The sequence below is a fragment of the Saccostrea cucullata genome, unplaced genomic scaffold (assembly GCF_032062105.1).
Source record: "Saccostrea cucullata isolate Sc308-1 unplaced genomic scaffold, CSIRO_AGI_Scuc_v1 ctg2628, whole genome shotgun sequence".
NCBI lineage: Eukaryota > Metazoa > Mollusca > Bivalvia > Ostreida > Ostreidae > Saccostrea > Saccostrea cuccullata.
In genome coordinates, this window is record NW_026919781.1 from 115,981 (window position 1) to 135,626 (window position 19,646).

Consider the following 19,646-nt stretch of genomic DNA (forward strand, 5'->3'; position numbering starts at 1 on the left):
TCATATCCTGATGTGACCTCTTCACAGAAGAAATATCAAACAGGTTCAATTATTTATCATATCTAAGATTTGCAGGAATATTGACAAATCCATACAGTTTTTCAAAGTGCGTTAATATGTTGTTGAAAAAAAAAATTATTTTTTTGCAAGGTCTTAATTTAACAACCTGGTACGTTGTTTCCTTAGTAAGGTTGCAAAGTAGGATAAGGATGCATATTTGCCAGTCTTGAATTTTCATGTTTTTCCTCAAGACAGTAGCGTTAACCCAATCTTAGTTACTTATTTTACTTGGTTACACTGTGTTACCATGGCAACCATAAAAGTTATTTATAGAATATTATTGCTTATACCTATATACTTAAGGTAAAACATTTTCATTGTTTGTCTTAATTTGTTGATTGAGTTTTACCATGTAACAACTACCAATAGTGAATACTGTGCGTTTTTCAGCATATTTCAGCATTTTAAATGTATTCAAAATGTACCCTTGGTTACCACTTACTTACAGAAATATTCTAAACAATTTCTTTACAGTATAAGTGGCAACAAGGTGTCATGTTTTTGTGAGAATGGTTTGTTTGCTTTTCCGAGTTTTAATTAAGGCTCAGTAAAGATTAAAAGTAGCTGAAAATCTCAATTTTTCAAATTTTTCCGGCTGTTACCATGGCAACCGAGACACATGGCAACGAAAATTTATTTGATTAATGTTTCTGGGGCCAAGTACTAAAAATGGACGAAGTTTCATCAAAATCGGTGACCAGGTGTGGCAACGAAGTTTAAGTGGTCGCAGAGAATTGCTCTTAATTTCTTAACCATCTATCTGCCATATGAGAGACGCTAATTACGTAGCACCTAGAATGCCACGCCTTACTGAAAGTCCAAGGATGGTAGAGAATTGTACTATATGCGAAGAATATAGCAAAAAAAATAAGACTTTCTTTAATTTTTTTTTTGAAAATTTATTTTTACTTGTAATCCTTTTGTGATGCAGATGATTTTAAACAGAACCACCCTCCCGGGGGAGGAGCACCACTCTCTTGCTGTGATACAGACGATTTTAATCAGAACCACCCTCCACCTCCCCTCTCCGGCAGTGCAATGAGGAACAATCTCCTTGGAGCCATTCAGCTGAAACGTACATCTAGCGAACCAGCCGAGGAAAAATTCGACCCAACAAAAAGCATCCCTAACCTAGCGTTCGAGGGCCCAAAAGAAGAAACAGGGCCCACAGAAAGTTTTGCCGGCCCTCCGCCTTCGATCCCCTCTGAACAACCGACAACCTCGGGTGGAGATCCAATGAAAAATCTCCTAGGGGCCATTCAACTTCAAAAACCCGAAACGGACTTCGTAGAGGAAAAATATGACCCCACAAAGAGTATTCCAAATCTAGCTTACGCAGGTCCAGTGGAGGAACCAATCGAAGAGGCGACGGCCGAGGAGCCGTTGGAGGAAAAGCCAAGAGCCCCTTCCTATGACTCTGGATTTGTTACATCAAGGACCGCAAGGATTGCCAATAACCAGAGTCCAAAAGAATACACCGCACCTTCTAAATCTCAGACCAAGTCAAAACCGTCGAAAAGCAGCCTTACTCAGACCAAAGGACCTCCTAGTCTGACGAGCGTTTTAAGTGCTGCACAACCAGAAAGACAACTAAGTTCTCGAGTGAGTTCGAACACTGGTGTGGATAACAGTGTGAAGCTAGTGAAGCCAAGTCTAGTTAGATTTAGTCAGATAGGGGAACGGCACGGCGAAGGAGTGGAAGACCAGAGGTCCAGAGAAAGCACAGGGGGTTATGTCGGACACGAAGAGGAAACTCTCATATCCTCCCACAATATACATCCCCATGAACCACTTTCTGACCATCATCTAGGCCATGTTAGACATCAAGCCCGGCCACTTATTATGGTCAACGAAGATAACACAATCAGAGCTGTTAAACATAAACACGAGCTAAACGACATCTTGAGGGCTACTACCGGTGACCACATGCCCGAATTACCACTAGAAATACAAAACTACGTCGATAAATTCCATGATGTTCCGCTGAACAAATTGATGCATTATGCCGAGACTGGATCCTATCTAAGGGAGAGCTTCCTTGACAGCAACATCTGCGACATTCGTGTTCATGTCGGTAAAGACACGTTCCCTGCGCACCGGATCGTGCTAGCCTGCTTCAGTCCGTACCTAGCTTCAGTTTTAGAACACGAGAACCCACTTAAACATAAAAAGCCCAAAGATATTCGAATATCGGGGGTTTCCGAACGGTCTGTTAAAGTTCTATTGAATTATGTTTACACCGGAGATCTAAGAATGGAAACTGCCCTTATTCCAGATTTCATCAAATTGGCCGATAAGTTTGATGTTGCTGCAGTTCGACAAAAATGTTTCGATCAAGTAGAATCGATAACTGATGATGAACTCCTAGCTCTGCTCTCCGTGATGAAAGACACGCACGACGTGGAATACTGCGATCGCATCATGAAAAGCCTTGCCTCTAAATTCATGCGCGTGAGAGACTGCAAGACATTTCTCCAGCTCGATATCAACACTCTTTGTATGATATTGTCATATGATGCATTGATTCTGCGCAGTGAGATGGATATTTTTTATTCGGGTTTGAATTGGCTTCAGAATGGCGATGCTAAGGAACGCTGTAAGTATCTAGACCGAATAATGGACTGCGTTCGATTTCCTCTGATGAACCAAGCCGAGCTGTACGAGTGTGTGGAACGCTGTAGCCTGTTGAAATCGAATGCGACTTGCTTGCAAAGAATTTACGAAGCTAACTGGTACACAATTGTTTTGTCTCTCTTTGATCTTTGAATATATATTCAATCTATCTGTTTCAATCTTGGAATATTTTGTTCTACTTTATTTTCAAGCAAGTACCACTACATAATTCCTAAATAGTAACGCACTTGATATGTCAAAGACGTTATTTTGCCTTTTTCGTTTTAATATATTCAACAAGGAATCTACTTCGTTTCATTTAATCAATAAGATATTCAATATAAACTTTCTCGACAGGCTGATGACGATGTCTATGCTACATAAGCAAGACCCCCTCCGTCTGCACGTCCCTCCCCATCGTAATAACATCAACTCCAGCGCCAGTGTCAGCGACTATATTACGGTGAGTTTTTTGGGGGAAAGATAAAAATAAAAAAAATTATATAAAAATGTCATTTAGGTTTGGTTTGTAAACAACAGTTTTTTTAAGAGAAGAAAACCATTCGAACATTTCTTATCCCAAAAACGTTTCTTAGAATCAGTGTCTTTTGACTATACTGTACTAGATATTTAGAATACCATTTTTTGCGTTTGATTCTGATATATGTATGGGATTTTATAAACCGTTCATGCACATATTTGTAGCGTACATGTAGCAGAGTGAAGTCTGACGTCACTGTAGAAGTAGCAAGAGATAGCTCTCCTAATAATCATAACAGTGAGCCGGGAATGTCAAGGACAAAATACTCTCCCTCAAACTCACAAGGGAGTCCTCGTAACAACGACTCACAGGGGAGGGCCCGTAATAACAATGCAGGGGGCGCTGGGGAAGAAAGCTGTGACTCGGAGATCTGTGCATCTCCATCAGTAAAAATGGAGAATTCAAAATCCAAAGGTATTAATTGTTATAGATAAATCAAAAATTAAAATCAAAATATACATGTACAACTGTACATGTTGCATGACTATAATATTAAGTCTGTTTTGTTTACATTACAGACGTTGCAGTTGAAGGATTGAAAATGGACCCCAGTCGAAATCACACTATTGTTTTTATCAACAAACGCATGTACATGATAGGTATACATTGTAGTTGTACAGTCCACCAAGATCATAATTCAACTGACTTGAGAAGGAATAGTTTGATATCATCAGAATATATTTCTTAAAAATAATAATTTAAAAAAGATGCATACAAACAAATATGCAAACACAACAAAAAATCTAAGACAAAAAAAATCTTACAAACAAAAATGAACATTTGAAGAAAATTAAAATGTTTTACATTTCAGGTGGCTATTTACCGAAAGAAAGCGTTCCAACTCCACGAAGAGACGTTCTGATGTATGATAAGCGGTGTTCGACATGGAAACCTGTCGCGCCCCTCCTGACCGCAAGAATGTATCACTGCTTATGTGTCGTCAACGGCCAGATTTATGCCCTGGGTGGAATAGGAGAAGACCACAGGTATGATCCATAGTTTGTCACTTTCATTCAAGAGTTATGAATTATTATAATAAATTTGGAAATATTTATCTTTTGTCTTATTATGAAACACTTCGTTGCTTCGTATCATATGGTATCATATAAACAAACGCAGATATGATGACATTGTCATGATGTTTATTTGTAGTATTCTCAACTCAGTGGAGTGTTACAATCCATCCTCTAACTGCTGGTACTTTGTCAAGGCAATGACGGTAGGAAGAATGGGCGCATGCGCTGCAGAATTTGGTGGACAACTTTATCTCGCTGGTGGTTATGGTGATTCAACTGGAAAATCAGAACGATTTCCGATTTTGAACAGTGTAGAATGTTTTAATCCCCATTCGAACAAGTATGATTTTTTTTTCTAGTTATCTTAAAGTTTGAGTAACTTTTTCTCTTCTCTATCACTAGAAAACAAAACAAGCCAAGTTTTATTTTAATAACTAAATATTTATTTCCATTTTTTCAAGGTGGACACCGAAACTAAATATGCGCTACGGTCGTTGTTACTCCAGTCTTGTGTCTGTTGGCCAATCGTTATACTTATGTGGAGGTTATGCAGTTAACCCGAGATCACACGACCATCATCTGTCAAGCGTGAGTGATATAGATGAGTACAGCATCGCTAACGATACATGGAACTACAAGAATCGTTTGGACACGGATCGACATGATGCAGCTTGTTTTATGTTGGGTAAGGCTAAGTCTGTAAAATCAGGTTTAGAGCTGAATAAGAATATATCAATGTTTGTGAAGGATTTTGGTGCCCTATTGCAATGCATGCTTTGCTGAAGAAATGCACATTGATATCTTATGCTTCTAAGGTGTGTCGATTTTTAATGTTTTATATATACTTGTAACCTGTTGATTCACTCTGGGAAATACTAAATAAACACTTTTAGCAGAGAACAGTTTCAGTATACAGACTAAAGGTTGGATTCAGGTCAACTGTCAAGGTCAATAACCACTGCATGAAACTTTATAGAAAGTCAAAATGCATATTAAATATATAACACTTTGTTAAGAATTACATTTGGAAAAGCTGCTGGAGGAGTTTGTTCAAAGGCACATGATACTAGAATTGTCCAGCCAGTATAGAGATATTATCACAAATTAAGAGTTAAATTAATATAAATTACTTCACTCTCCACAACCGAGAGTGTAGTGGACAGAAACCCTTGGCTTGCGAAGATTTGTAAGGACGGTTGTCTAACTTTGAAGAGAGAATTGGAACATTCCTTGTACGATATAAAATATAAAATGATTTGGTTTTTTTTAGATAACAAGATATACGTAGTAGGCGGGATATCGTCACAGCTAGACCACGCCCTGAGTGACGTAGAATGTTTTGATCCACAAAGAAACGTTATCTATACACCAGAGAAAATACCTTTCCAAGTCCATTGGATCAAATGTGCCGTTTCCAAAAATTAAAATCAATTCTGCCAAACTCAGTTATTGTGAAGAAAGTTAATATTCAGCAATGGATAAACATTTTATGAATTCTATGATTTGATTTTTCGTGTGATAAAAAATAGTAAAAGTTGAAATGTTAGTGATTTAATGTAACATTTTGATACATAAATAAAGGTTTATTTGAAATTGTTAAAATGATTTATGTGACATTTTAGTTTTAACTCATTTAAATTAGGCATCATATACTGGTATATACACAATAGATAATAAAAACAGGATTCGAAAACAATTACATTTTATATTAATCTGTTTCCTTAAATTAACGTTCAATATAAATAAAGAACATTTGCCCTTGTTGAACGACAGGTTTAACAGGAACAATAGCTGAAAAAATAAAGATGAAAGGAAAGCAAAAAATAACAAAATGGGAAAAAATTATAGAGAGAGATATCATAACATGAATTAACATTAATAGTAAATGAGGAATAAACAGTCATACAATCTAAGATTGATAATAACAACAATACGACCACAAGTAATATTCAGGTTCAAATCTTTCAGAGACTGAAATGAATTGATGTACATGTTAAAAAATGTTTGTATTGAAGAAATAATTCTTAGGTGAATCTCCAAAAAAGAGAATGTTTAAAGTGACTGGTCCTAATGGGTCAATGATTTTTTCCTTGAGTCAGTGTATAGAGGATTGTTGTTTCAATTTTTCCACAAGCACAATTAGGATTATCTGTTATTTGTTTTTGCAAATAAATGAGAATTACATGTAAGAGTACTACAATTATGTCTATAAGTCGTGTGTGTAAAATCTCTTCTTTGCACTTACCAAATAGAAAAATTTGGGGGTTTTATATAAGTTTAATATATCGCAAAGTTATGGTTTTAAAGATTTTCAAAGGTAGCTCGTACTCAAAGGTCAAAATCGGAAAGTTAAAGCAAATATTTGTAGCAAAAAGGAAGGTCATGCATCTGTTCTAAAATTATATATGATCAAGATCAAGTATTTTTTCAAAGGGTAAGTCATGTTTCAAGGTCAGGAGGTAAAAAATGTTGATATCTATTGGAACGTCCAGTACGCGAGTGAATCACAAAATTCTTAGCACCAGCCATACAAACTACATGGCAAAGGTTAACATTTTCCCAGGAATAAGCAATACTCCAATGTCAAAGGGTCCCTCAGGTAAAGCCGAAAGGTCTTATTACAAGAAAACGTAACGCTAGTGAAATATTAAAGCCCTAGTTTCAACTGTTCAAATGTTATACCAAGATAAAAGTTTTTCAAAGTATGTCAAACTACAAGGTCAAATGGCATCTAAAGGAGGATCTTGTCACATAAATCCAGACATGGTACAAAAGACCCTGGACCTTAGAGTACAAAAATATGACCAATGTAGAAGTTAAGAAAAGTTTGCTGAAGTGGATCAAACTCCGTATAGCCATGATCAAGAGTTTACATATAACCAAGGGGTCTTGTCACAATTAAGAAACATGCGAAATATGAAAGCCCTTCAGCTCCGAAATCTATAAAATATAAAGAAATCTTATGTTTTGCTGCTTAAAGATAAGCCTTTTTGTCTGTTTCTATCTAATTCTATGCAAAGCTAGAGCTCGGTTCACTTTATGCATTAAACAGCCCTATAGATATACCAATATATACATGTAACACTTTGTTACATTTTCATTATTAGGTCACCTGAGTAAACTCAGGTGACCTATTGCTATCCGTTTTTGTCAGCTTCTTATCTGCAACCACTGAACCAGTTTTAACCAAATTTAGCATAAAGCATCTATTGGTGAAGATGAATAAAAATTGTGAATTTCATGATCCCTGCCTCCCTGGGGCCTGAGGGGTGGGACCAAAACCACTAAAATTAATGCAATCTTTAAAAATCTTTTTCCTTTCTCCTGGGCATCAAGCTGTCAAACTGTTTGCATGATTGTAATCAGCATTGAGTCCTCTATCAAAATTGTGAAATTCATGGCCCTGGAGTCAGGGGTTCTAGTGCTAGCGCGGGCTAAATAATTATATAGTGAAAATGCATTAATTTTCTGGTGTTAGGGCGGGGCTCAATTGATTATATAGTGAAAATACATTAATTCTTTGAAAATCTTCTTCTCTGCTCCTGGGTATTGAATAAACTAACTAAGTACATAGTTATGATGAGCAAGAGTACCTCTTCCAAAATTGTGAATTTTATGGTCTAAGGGTCAGGGGTTCTGGTGTTAGGGCTGGGCTCTATTGATTATATAGTGAAAATACATGTATGAATTCTTTGAAAATCTTCTTCTGTGCTCCTAGGTTTTATATAAACTAACTAAGTACATAGTAATGGTGAGCAAGAGTGCCTCTTCCAAAATTGTGAATTTCATGGCCCCAGGGTCACGGGTTCTGGTGTTAGGGCTGGGCTCTATTGATTATATAGTGAAAATACATTAAATCTTTGAAAATTTTCTCTGCTCCTGGGTATTAAACAGATGAACTACCTATATAGTTATGATGAGCAATTGCCCTTCTTCCAGAATTGTGAATTTCAAGGCCCCAGGATCAGAGATACCATAGAGGGGGGGGGGGGGCTCTACTTATATACTGAAAAATAACGAATTGTTTGAAATCTGTTCCTTGGTATTAATCAAATATTTTTGAAAAGCAAGGGTGCCCTTTCAAAAATTGTGCAATGTGTGGACCTAGGGTCAGGGGTTCATGTGTGGTAGGGGCACTACTGATTATTGCTAAGTATTACTGATTAGTTGAAATGCATTTTTTGTTCCCCTATCCTGCCTATGGGTATTAATTAACCAAACTAAGCAATTGCTAAGTGTGTAGTTATGATGATCAATGGTGCCTCTTTCAAAATTGTGAATGTCATAGCATTTGGCTTAAAAGATGAACCAAATTCAATCACTGGAAAGTTGTTGCATGATGCTCAGGTGACCTATAAGGGCCTCTTGTCAAAATAAAGTAGAGACTTAGTACTTTCATTTCCTATTAAAATTTTTCTCCTTAAACAAGTCTTGGAACACAGGCTTTATGGAATTGCAATGTTCTTGAATTTTAGTGTAAACAGGTATATTTGAGTACTTTCAGAGAAGAAAAATAATATGAGCACACCCTCTGGTCTAAAAAAAATAAAACATTTTTGTAATCCTCCAAAATAGTTCTATAAATTACTGGTTGCTTATTTTAAATCAAAGGTTGTGCTTTATATTAAAGAGTGGAAAATATCTTTAAAAACTAACTGTTTTTGTAGACTTTTTCAGAATATGAGAAAATTGACGCATTTGTTCATAATGCATTGACTAGCCAGAAAATTACGTCATTTTTTTAGACTTGCAATCACCAAAGGTCTGAATAATATTTAATGCATTGTTAACCAAATATTTTAGTTTTTCAGAAATTCACAGAGGCAAAAAAATGTCGTAAATGAATCTTGTTCTTTTGCACACATTTTTAACATTGTGACACACATAAATCATACAAAATTCTCCTACTTTACCTTGCAAAGTTATGAAATTGAAGTGGGATTTGTAGGCATGCATTTTGAAAACAATAATATCAAATGTTGAAAATGTTTGCTGCCTTTCTTTTTTATGTTATCTAATAACCGGACCAGTTTCACGTTAGTTGATTTTAAACACTGCAGAATGTTATATATAAAAGACAAATTTGAAACAATCGTTCGTGTCACAAAAACATATTTTAAAAAAGGTTAGCAAAAGGATATGTCCGGCAAGACGAAGCACCAAGAAATACACGAGTAATTTTAAATAGTACTAATAAATTACACACCGAAGAAGGAAATGCTGCATGGAAAAAAAGTTTAAATGATGAAATACTTATGGATTGAGTGTTCATGGATAGTATATATTTCCTCCATTCACAATAAATTGTTTGATCAAACGTTTTAGACAAATACATGTTCTTTTTACATTACAGACATTTTTGCACTGACTGTTTAACTTTAAAGGGAACCGAATAGGGTTTTCATCACGAAATATTTCGTGCTTCATAGTAAAACGAAGCCTATTGACTGTTTTGTAGCAAATTCACTAAATTAAAAAAAAATAAACAAAAATAAGAAATTACAGTTTGAAAAATTTAATAACAATTTTATAAAACTTTTTAACTGATTTTTAAACAGTTTTTTCAACTGATAGGTAAATTGACGTCGTAATAGTGTAATATTGTTTTTGACTTTTTGATAACGTCAAATTCAAAAAGGGGGTAATAAAATGTTATAAATGAAAAGTAATCAATATATGCTCTTGAAAATAAAACATAGAAATGTGAGATTATCTCATTTTCATTTTTATCATTTTTTTGTATAAATCCTTTGTATCCGTCATATTTTGTAGTACTCTATAAAAACAGAAAAAATCGTTCATTTTTGGCATTTTGAGATGTCCTCTTTGGAAACAAAACGGTAGAATTTTGTGTTTCTTGCATAAAGTATACAATATAGTATTACTTATCATATATTATTATAGTCAAAGCAAAATATATATTGTAGTATTTGTATAATTTGCTTTAGAGTGCGATAAATTGGTACTTTTCCATATAGTCCTATAGTAAATGTATATCTTTATTTTGAAACGATCCGTCAAAAATACCTGGACGGTATATTTTCTCCAAACTTGGCATGTACATGTACACTGGAGTCAATGTAACTTATACGTGGTACAAAAATAGTTTCTCTAGCGTAGTTTCATTTTCCACAATAAAACCCAGTAATTATGTAATAAATAATAATAATTGATAGTTTAATCATTCATAAATTTATTGGCAATGCATTCATCTGATACATGAAAAGAAGAAAACTCGACATTGAAATATATCGACGACGTATTGTCACTTAATAATAGTTATTTCCATTCATATTTAGACACGATATATCCCAGTGAACTTGAAATAAAAGATACCACAGAGTCAGACAAATCTGTTTCATATTTCGATATATTACTAGAAATAAACGTTACTGGTAATCAAACAAGCGATCGAGCTTTATGATAAACGCGACGACTTTAACTTTTCAATTGTCAACTTCCCTCTCCCATTTATGCAGCAATGTACACTCATCACTTATTACCCGCATGCGGGGGTTGTATCTCTCAGTTGATTCGATACGTAAGAGCATGCTTAACGTATGAAAAATTTCTAAAAAGAGGTAAATTATTGATAAAAAAAAGTTGATATAAGAGGAATTCCAACAGTCATATGGTTCCGCATCTTTGGTCAATACAATGGACCTATATGCCAATACATTCTTGTATCTTAAAGTCAAATGCTGACTGACATTTTTCATTATATACACACTGAATTGTATACGGATTTTCCCATTATTTCCCAATCATGGCAAGGCGATGTAGCAGGGAATGCTTACTCCTCCATGGCGCCCGATCCCACCTCCGGAATTTTGGAGATCTTTGTTTGCTCTGCTCCTATTTTGTATTGTTTGAAATGGACTTATGAGCTTGAATACTGTTTGTTATCTCAATAGTTTTCGTTTAGAGACCATTATTTAAGGGAAGACTGTCTAGTTTTTTTGCTTGGTTTCTGATGTGATCAATCAATTTGTTCGCATTACAAATTGTATAAAAACGCCGACATCGTGAAAGGCTGAGCATATCGCTTAATGATGTTATAAAGCATTTATAAATTTTGCAGTTTTATTACGGAAAAGAACATGAGAAAATGTGTAAATATTTTGCTGTTTAACGACATTCTTCTACTAAAGAAAAAATCTATTTATTTTAGGAGCTTCGGATTCAAGGCGGGCAACGCAGAAGAAAAAAAATTGACAGTTATTTTTCACAATGGTGGCAGGGCTATTTTCTCAATTCTCCTTATTAACATGGAAAAATGTTCTGCTTCAGAGACGTAAGATATGTGTGACGAACTTTGAAATTATTCTTCCGCTGGTTTTCCCATTAGTTCTGATAATGATCAGAAACCTTGCGCACTATCAACCAAGGACCATGAATGCCACGACATACTATGAGGAAAGCATCTACTATTGTGGTTTGGATCGAGTTTTTTATGTCCCATATACCACCGTGATAGAGGACCTCATGAATAACACAAGACAAATTATAGTAGGTAAAGACATTTTATCTATTTTGAGGTACAGTGTATTCATAATTTCTTGATTACATGTGTTCACTAAAATACAATGTATGCAATTATTCAAATATAGACCCTTAATGGAATGCAGTGTGGAATATTCATTTATTTTGATTATCTTCTCTTTTTTGGGGGGGGGGGGGGATCTTTTATTATATTATAAACCATTTCAAACGATAAAGAATAGAATACATATTAAAAAATTAATACAAATAAAATGTTTACTCAATATTTCAAAAGTCTTGAACAGTCGCCAAACACTGTATCTCTGTATGAGATCTCTTCCATTCCTTAAACAAATGTCCCGTGCTTAGTTAATTGTTATCTGTCATATTTGTATTTTTAGAAAAATACAGGTACGGATCGTTTCCCCTGAAAGGTAATAAAATGCTCACAGCCGTCTACATCAAAGAATATAATCTTTTATGACATTTATAGTTAATCAAATTATTTACTTATAATCGATACCATTTACATATATAAAAATATTCATGATATATATTCAGAAAATTTTTGATTTATTATGATCACAAATAATTCAAAATGATATTCTTAATTTATGATTCTGATTCATAATATTTTTTTTCAGGATTTGCAAATGAAGAAGACATGATGAATTATCTACAAAGGTCTCGCAAGCCCGGTGTTTACATTTACTACTGGGAGGCGGGAATTGTATTTGATCCGCACCCGTCGTACATGTCGGATCTTCCAGCAGACATTACTCACACTACACGAATGAGGGGACAATGGGACACAAGGCCAAAGGATCAGTACGCTGACAAATCATTTAATCCTGGACCTGCATGGGACAGTAGTAAGCTTGAAAAAATGCAATACTACCAACCGTCCATGTATTTAATATCAGTAATTTATGTTAAGGACAATATTCATTTGGAACTGTAGAAGTCCAACTGTTTGTGAAGACTACATTGTAGCCTTATTAAAATATAGTTTGTCAAAGCTTACCAGAACCGCGAAAGCCTTAAATTAATGCTTCTTCAAGAAGTTTTTTCTTATTTTTCTTTAAATTTGGTTGTTGTTCTTGTTTTGCAATTTTGGTAATCCTGATTGAGGGATTACTAGTATATGATGGCTTTTTTCTGCCCCGTACATGCAAGATACAACATAACTATGTTGACTTGCCACTTATTTATGTTAATATGAGAGATCATTATGTAGACATGCAACTTTATATTTATGTTAAAGTGCAACTTATTTATGTCGAAATGCAACTGATATATGTCAACATGCAAGATAATTATGTAGACATGCAACTTATTTATGGCAACAAGCAAGAAATACTATAGTATATGTCAACATGCGACTTATTTATGCCAGCACGCAAGATAAGTATGTTAACATGCGAGTTATTTTTATTGATACGCAGCTTATTATCTTGCAAGTGACATAGATTTCTTGTATGTTAACATAATTATATCGCATGTTGACATTAAAAGTCGCATGTCAACATAATTAATTTGAATGTTAACATAAATATCTTGCATATTAACAAAATTAACTTGCATGTTCAGATAAGTAAGTTGCATATCTAAACAATTAACTCGTATGTCATCATAAATATTTATCTTGCATGTCTACATAACTATCTCGCATGTTCACATAAATAAGTTGCATGTTGTCATAATTATCCTGCATCATTAACGTCAGATATTGGCTAACGTAAGTGATTTTACCCATATTAAAATCAGATTCTCTCAAAAGATCTGTAACTTGCAGTTGAAACTGATGATTCATAGCACATATTTTGTCAAATTTTACAATGAGGGAATTACAACCTTTTTTACAATTGTTCACATAAGTTTGATCTATCAGTATGATGAGTCATTTTTTTTCAGATTACAAAATGGGCTTTCTTTGTCTAAAATATAGTCTAGATACTGCGATTATGGAATACATCAATTCTTCTATCATGTAGTCTACCAAATATTATGTTTCAACGAATGCCTTATCCACCATATGTAATAAACCCTTTGGCGAATTTCATCAGAATCACCTTTGCCATCACCATTGTTGTTGGTCTTATTCTATCTACACTCCAACTGACAAAGGAGATCGAGAGAAGAAACTAAAAGTAAGGAAAAACAGACTAGTATATTTACATGAGCAATTCTCTGCAATGTCTTTACCTTCTGTACATATTGAATATGTTGTAACATATTTTATTTCAATTTTTTTTTGTGAAAGAATCTGAATCTGAATAAGACTACTTGCATACAATATGAGGTCAGTTTTTAAAAAGCATTGATGAACATGTTCTAACTTGAGCAATGTTGGAGAAATATGCAAATGTTTTTTTCCAAATATCTCATAAAAGATGCCCTTCTGAATGATAGATTATTAAATATGCTACATAGAAGTAACTTATTTTTATCCATATACTAAAATAATTACCATGTTCTCAACACAAAGTTCACGGTAACAAAGATTTCTTTCAATATAATTTATGTAACCATCAGTTCAGTATTATAAATCCTTAATTGTAGTAAATCAAAGGAAATCAATCTTGTTTCTTTTTTTTTTTACAGGAAACGATGAGGATGATGGGATTGAGTTCCTTTATTTACTAGTTCTCCTTGTTTTTTAAGGGATTCATCTATCTGATCATCACCTTCGCCATCACTGTTCTCATCTTTCAGGCTGGACCCAACAAGATGTTCCAATTCTCTGACTCCTCTTTACCTTTCTTCTTCTATCTATCCTACGCAGTATCTGTCGTGTCCTACTGCTTTTTGTTCAGCACATTTGTTAACAAAGGTGATTTGTTAAATGCTGGTCATTCCACTATTTATAGAAAAAAAATCTCTGAAAAAGCATTCTCATAATTTGGTAACTTTGAACTTTATGAAGAATATGCAGAGGATTCATTTTGATTCAAAGGATTACAATATGAATATCAATTTATCAGTCTAGTTGAAACTGGGCCCTGTTTCATAACCAGACTAATCATAGTCACCAAAGGGCTTACCACCAATCCATTGCCATCTATTGTAAGGGATGAAATAATTGTGAGCTTCCTTGGCCCTGTCCTTAATAACCCTGAAAGGAGTCTCAAAGCCATACAAATGATCTAGAAATCAAACTCTTGACAAGACTATTATTAGTATTGAGCTAGTATTGGGTGAGGTTTTGTTAGAAAAAAGTATACAATCTTTTATTGCTTTTCTCCCACTTGTATATTGTTCAGACATGCTATTAGTGCATAAATATTTTGAACAAGGGTGCAACTATCTATAAATTGTGAATAAGTGGCTTAAATTAGGTTGTGGGTCTAATGTAAAAATGTATGAATTCTTTAAAAAGTTGTCTTCTTTCCCCTGTATTATAAGAACTAAAGGAAATAAGGTCATGGTTATGATTAGTAGAAGCGTCCAAATCAAAATAATCCTTCATTATCATACAAACTGACAGACTCATTCTGTTTACTTTTAGCAAACAGCCTCTTATTTTGCCGGATTTTTCTTTTTTTGTTACCAACATACCAAATTTTGCCCTGGATTCAAATTTTTCGGACATGACGAAGCCCCAAAAGATGGCTATATAACTGTTAAACAACATGGCTATGGCATTTGGCTTTACATCGGCAGCAGAACATGAAACAAAAGGAAACGAGCCATCGGACTTGGACGTGACCGTCGAACTTTGGCGTCCGAAGACATCGATCCATCGGGGTTTGGTGAGACCATCGGACTTTGGCGTCACAATCGCACTTTGGAGTCTTACATATATATTTCATTTATAAAATAAATCTAAGTTACAGGAGCCGGATATCACTTAGTGATGGTTAAGGAGCCAAGCTGCGATGAGACCAAATTATTAGAAACAATCAGAAGCCGTATTTCGTCTGCGACTTTGGAAAGCAGTGTTGGGGCGGAGTTGTCTTTTCCTCTTCCTACAGAAGGGTTACCGTCCTTTGCAGACTTATTCACAAATCTTGAGGAGAATGCTTCAAGGCTTGGGATAAGTGGTTTTGGAATGAAGGGAGTTAGTGATTTTTCCTTAGCTTTATCAAATCAAAACAGATTTAGAACTCAAGAAATCATTTATATTGTAGCTCAAACGCACTCCATTTGCAATTTCTTGTTGTAATTCTCCGTCGTTGTCTAGATTTTTTGCTGAAAAGATGTAAATCGTCACGTAAGCTTTAGCGCTTTCATTTTCATTCTTCAGAAGCTTACAATAGTATCATAGTAACAGTGATTGTGACGTCATGTTAAGCGGAACGTTAAATGTCTATATTATGACGTCATAGATACAATATGAAAAAAGTACGGGAAAATCACAAGTAATTTATAAAACACTATTAAGTTTTGGCTTAAAATACTAATAAAATGTTTTTCTTTTTCCCGTCTCTGGATATCAGTGGCACACCTGAGTTTATAGAAAGATAGATTGTTTTATTTTATGGGAGGAGGATGTCGATAAACTAACGGAGTTTTATGATCTACTTAACCAAATGAATTCGGATATCAAATTCACGATGGAAACAGATGATATGCAAATGCAATTCCTCGACGTTCTTGTAACAAAGGATAATACCAGCTTAAATACGGATATTTACTATAAACCAACCGATACACACCAATATCTGCATTTTGGATCCAGCCATCCCCATCACACTAAAACAGCTATACCATATAACCTCGCAAGAAGGATATGCACCATTGTGAGTAATACCAATATCAGTGATATCCGACTGGAGGAATTAAAATTGTATTTATTAAACCAAAAATATCCAGAACAACTTGTAGATAATGGCGTGAAGAAAGCCAAGGAGTGCGATAGAAGTCAGTTACTTTTAAACATACGACGTGCGAATGACGTTGAAATAATACCATTTGTGCACACGCATAACCCGAGAAATCAAAACATGAGTTCAATTATTTATGAATTGAACAACCTACTTAGAGAGGACGAACAAACGAAAAACATACACAAGAACTGTCGTTTTATCAACAGTAAACGCCAACCCAAAAACCTAAAGAGAATACTTTGTTCTTCCCAATTCAACGACCATACTTATACAGTCTCTAAGTGTAAGAACCCTCGATGCGGTACATGTGAATACATTACAGAAGGGACCAGCTATAATTTCAATGGGCGTGAATTTAGAGTTAAAGAAAACATGTCATGCGATACAAAAAATGTCATTTACGCCATCACATGTCCTGGATGCAAGGAATATTATATTGGTGAAACCGGCAACACTCTCCGTGCCCGTGTATGTGTACACAAGCAACACATTAGTACACCCGAATACAGACAAATCCAGTTAAGTTCGCACCTGGAGGCGTGTGGTAAAAAACAATTCAAAATTTTCCCTTTCTATAAACTCCGGTGTGCCACTGATATCCAGAGACGCGAAAAAGAAAAACATTTTATTAGTATTTTTAAGCCAAAACTTGATAGTGTTTTATAAATTACTTGTGATTTTCCCGTACTTTTTTCATATTGTATCTATGACGTCATAATATAGACATTTAACGTTCCGCTTAACATGACGTCACAATCACTGTTACTATGATACTATTGTAAGCTTCCTGAAGATTGAAAATGAAAGCGCTAAAGCTTAACTGAGGATTTTTGTGTTTTCTTTTTTTATTTTTTTTTATATTATTATCCGATTACTGAGACATTATTTACATTTTGGATATATATATATATATATATATATAATTTCAAAACAAAATGAAGAATCGGTACAGTTTTTGGTATATTTAAAAGTAAAAATCCAAAAATATCACAAAACATTTACTGCAAGCGCTTTCGCCATGTTCGGCTCTTCAGGCAGTTATACAAATGTCAGGTAGGTTACCTGGTAACGTCAAAAGCATAAAGTTCATTGTGACGTCATAATAGATGTAGGTAGCGTTCAGTTGGCGTAATTGTTAATGTACAAATCTTGCACTAACTTTCACACATTATACAAATGAAATTTCAAAATATAAAATATACAGTATCATTTGCGATTAAGTTTGGGTTTAAAGAGGTTGATAAAATAGTCTTCTTTTGCCAAACGTAGATTTTCGTTTTCATTTGGAAGTTTATAAAAAGGGAAAATCTTAAATATATTTCTTTGCCACATTTTGCGAAATCCGTGTATAACGCACACTAGGATCTTTAATTTGTTGCACGAACCCTGGCATTTAGTTTTCCCGTTTGTCCAATATAATATTCTTTACACGTCGGACAGATGGCACAGTAGATGACGTTTTCCGATTTACAGTTCATAGATGAGTTGGTTCGAATTTCCATTCCTGATTTAAGTTGGATTTTATTCCCCTCTTCTAAATATGTACATGTTCCGCATCTCGGATCTCCGCATTTTTTAATGGTTGGAATTTCCTCCTGTGTTGTAAAACGGGCCTTGTTGTGAACATTTCGCAAAATGTGGCAAAGGAATATTTAAGATTTTCCCTTTTTATAAACTTCCAAATGAAAACGAAAATTTACGTTTGGCAAAAGAAGACTATTTTATCAACCTCTTTAAACCCAAACTTAATCGCAAATGATACTGTATATTTTATATTTTGAAATTTCATTTGTATAATGTGTGAAAGTTAGTGCAAGATTTGTACATTAACAATTACGCCAACTGAACGCTACCTACATCTATTATGACGTCACAATGAACTTTATGCTTTTGACGTTACCAGGTAACCTACCTGACATTTGTATAACTGCCTGAAGAGCCGAACATGGCGAAAGCGCTTGCAGTAAATGTTTTGTGATATTTTTGGATTTTTACTTTTAAATATATATATATATATATATATATATATATATATATATATATATATATATATATATATATATATATATATATATATATATAATGTCAATTACGGGGACCATGTTTCATGTTCCGGGGCTTTATATATATATATATATATATATATATATATATATATATATATATATATATATATATATATATATATATATATGTATATATAGAGGTAAATCTTTTTAAAAAAAGAAACACGAAAACCTTTAGTTTAGCTTAAGCGCTTTCATTTCAAATCTTCAGAAGCTTTATAATACGTAACATAGCAACATAACGTCATAACGTCATAATAAGCGGAACATTACATACAAACGTCTATTGTGACGTCATAGTCAAACTTTGCGGGAAAACTGTAGAATGAAAATAATAAGTACAATTTTTACAACAATTATGCTCAATTGTTCAGTCTAGGTTTGAACATATGTATAAAATGTTTTTCTTTCTCACGTCTCTGAATATCACTTTCACTTGAAAGTTTGTAAAAAGGAAATATAGTGAATTGTTTATTTCCACAAGTATCCAAATGTTCACTCAGAGGGATTTGCCGATATTCCGGAGAGTTAATATGTTGTCGGTGGACACGCACCCGGGCACGCAATTGATTGCTCGTTTCCCCGATATAAAATTCTTGGCATCCAGCACACGTAATTACATATACTACATTTTTAGTGGCACAAGACATGTTTGCATTGACTGTGAATTGTCTTCCATTAAAGTCATAAGTTGATCCTTCCATTATATGTCTACACGTCCCGCAACGCGCGTCTTCACACTTAGTCACTTTGTAACTGTTCTTAAAATGGGACGAACACAGAATTCTTCTAAGATTCTTGGGCTGTCTTCTGCTGTTAATAAATTTTACATCTCTGTATATTTGTTGTGTTGACCGGTCCGTTTTCAGAACGTTGTTAAGTTGGTGTACTACGGAGGTCAAATTATGATTCCTTGGATTGTGGGTATGCACAAATGGAATTATATCCGTTTTATTTTCCTGGGTTTTTGTAGACAGTAATTCTGACCGTTCATATCCTTTGGCTTTATTTGGTTTCTACCTCGTTTTGGAAGAAAGTG

The 19,646-nt window shown here is 34.4% G+C and overlaps 1 protein-coding gene across 1 annotated transcript in view; it reads left to right on the top strand.

Moving 5' to 3' along the window:
• LOC134238013 (cadherin EGF LAG seven-pass G-type receptor 2-like) overlaps positions 1-5,867 on the top strand; it is a 49,878-nt gene extending 44,011 nt beyond the window's left edge. Inside the window, exons 33-40 of the mRNA XM_062720160.1 lie at positions 992-2,792; positions 3,031-3,136; positions 3,379-3,628; positions 3,733-3,813; positions 4,026-4,200; positions 4,367-4,570; positions 4,692-4,915; positions 5,501-5,867. Of these exons, the coding sequence (XP_062576144.1) occupies positions 992-2,792; positions 3,031-3,136; positions 3,379-3,628; positions 3,733-3,813; positions 4,026-4,200; positions 4,367-4,570; positions 4,692-4,915; positions 5,501-5,655 (2,996 nt within the window). The 3' untranslated portion in view covers positions 5,656-5,867. The remainder of the gene's footprint in view (positions 1-991; positions 2,793-3,030; positions 3,137-3,378; positions 3,629-3,732; positions 3,814-4,025; positions 4,201-4,366; positions 4,571-4,691; positions 4,916-5,500) is intronic.
• The last annotated feature ends 13,779 nt before the right edge of the window (positions 5,868-19,646 follow it).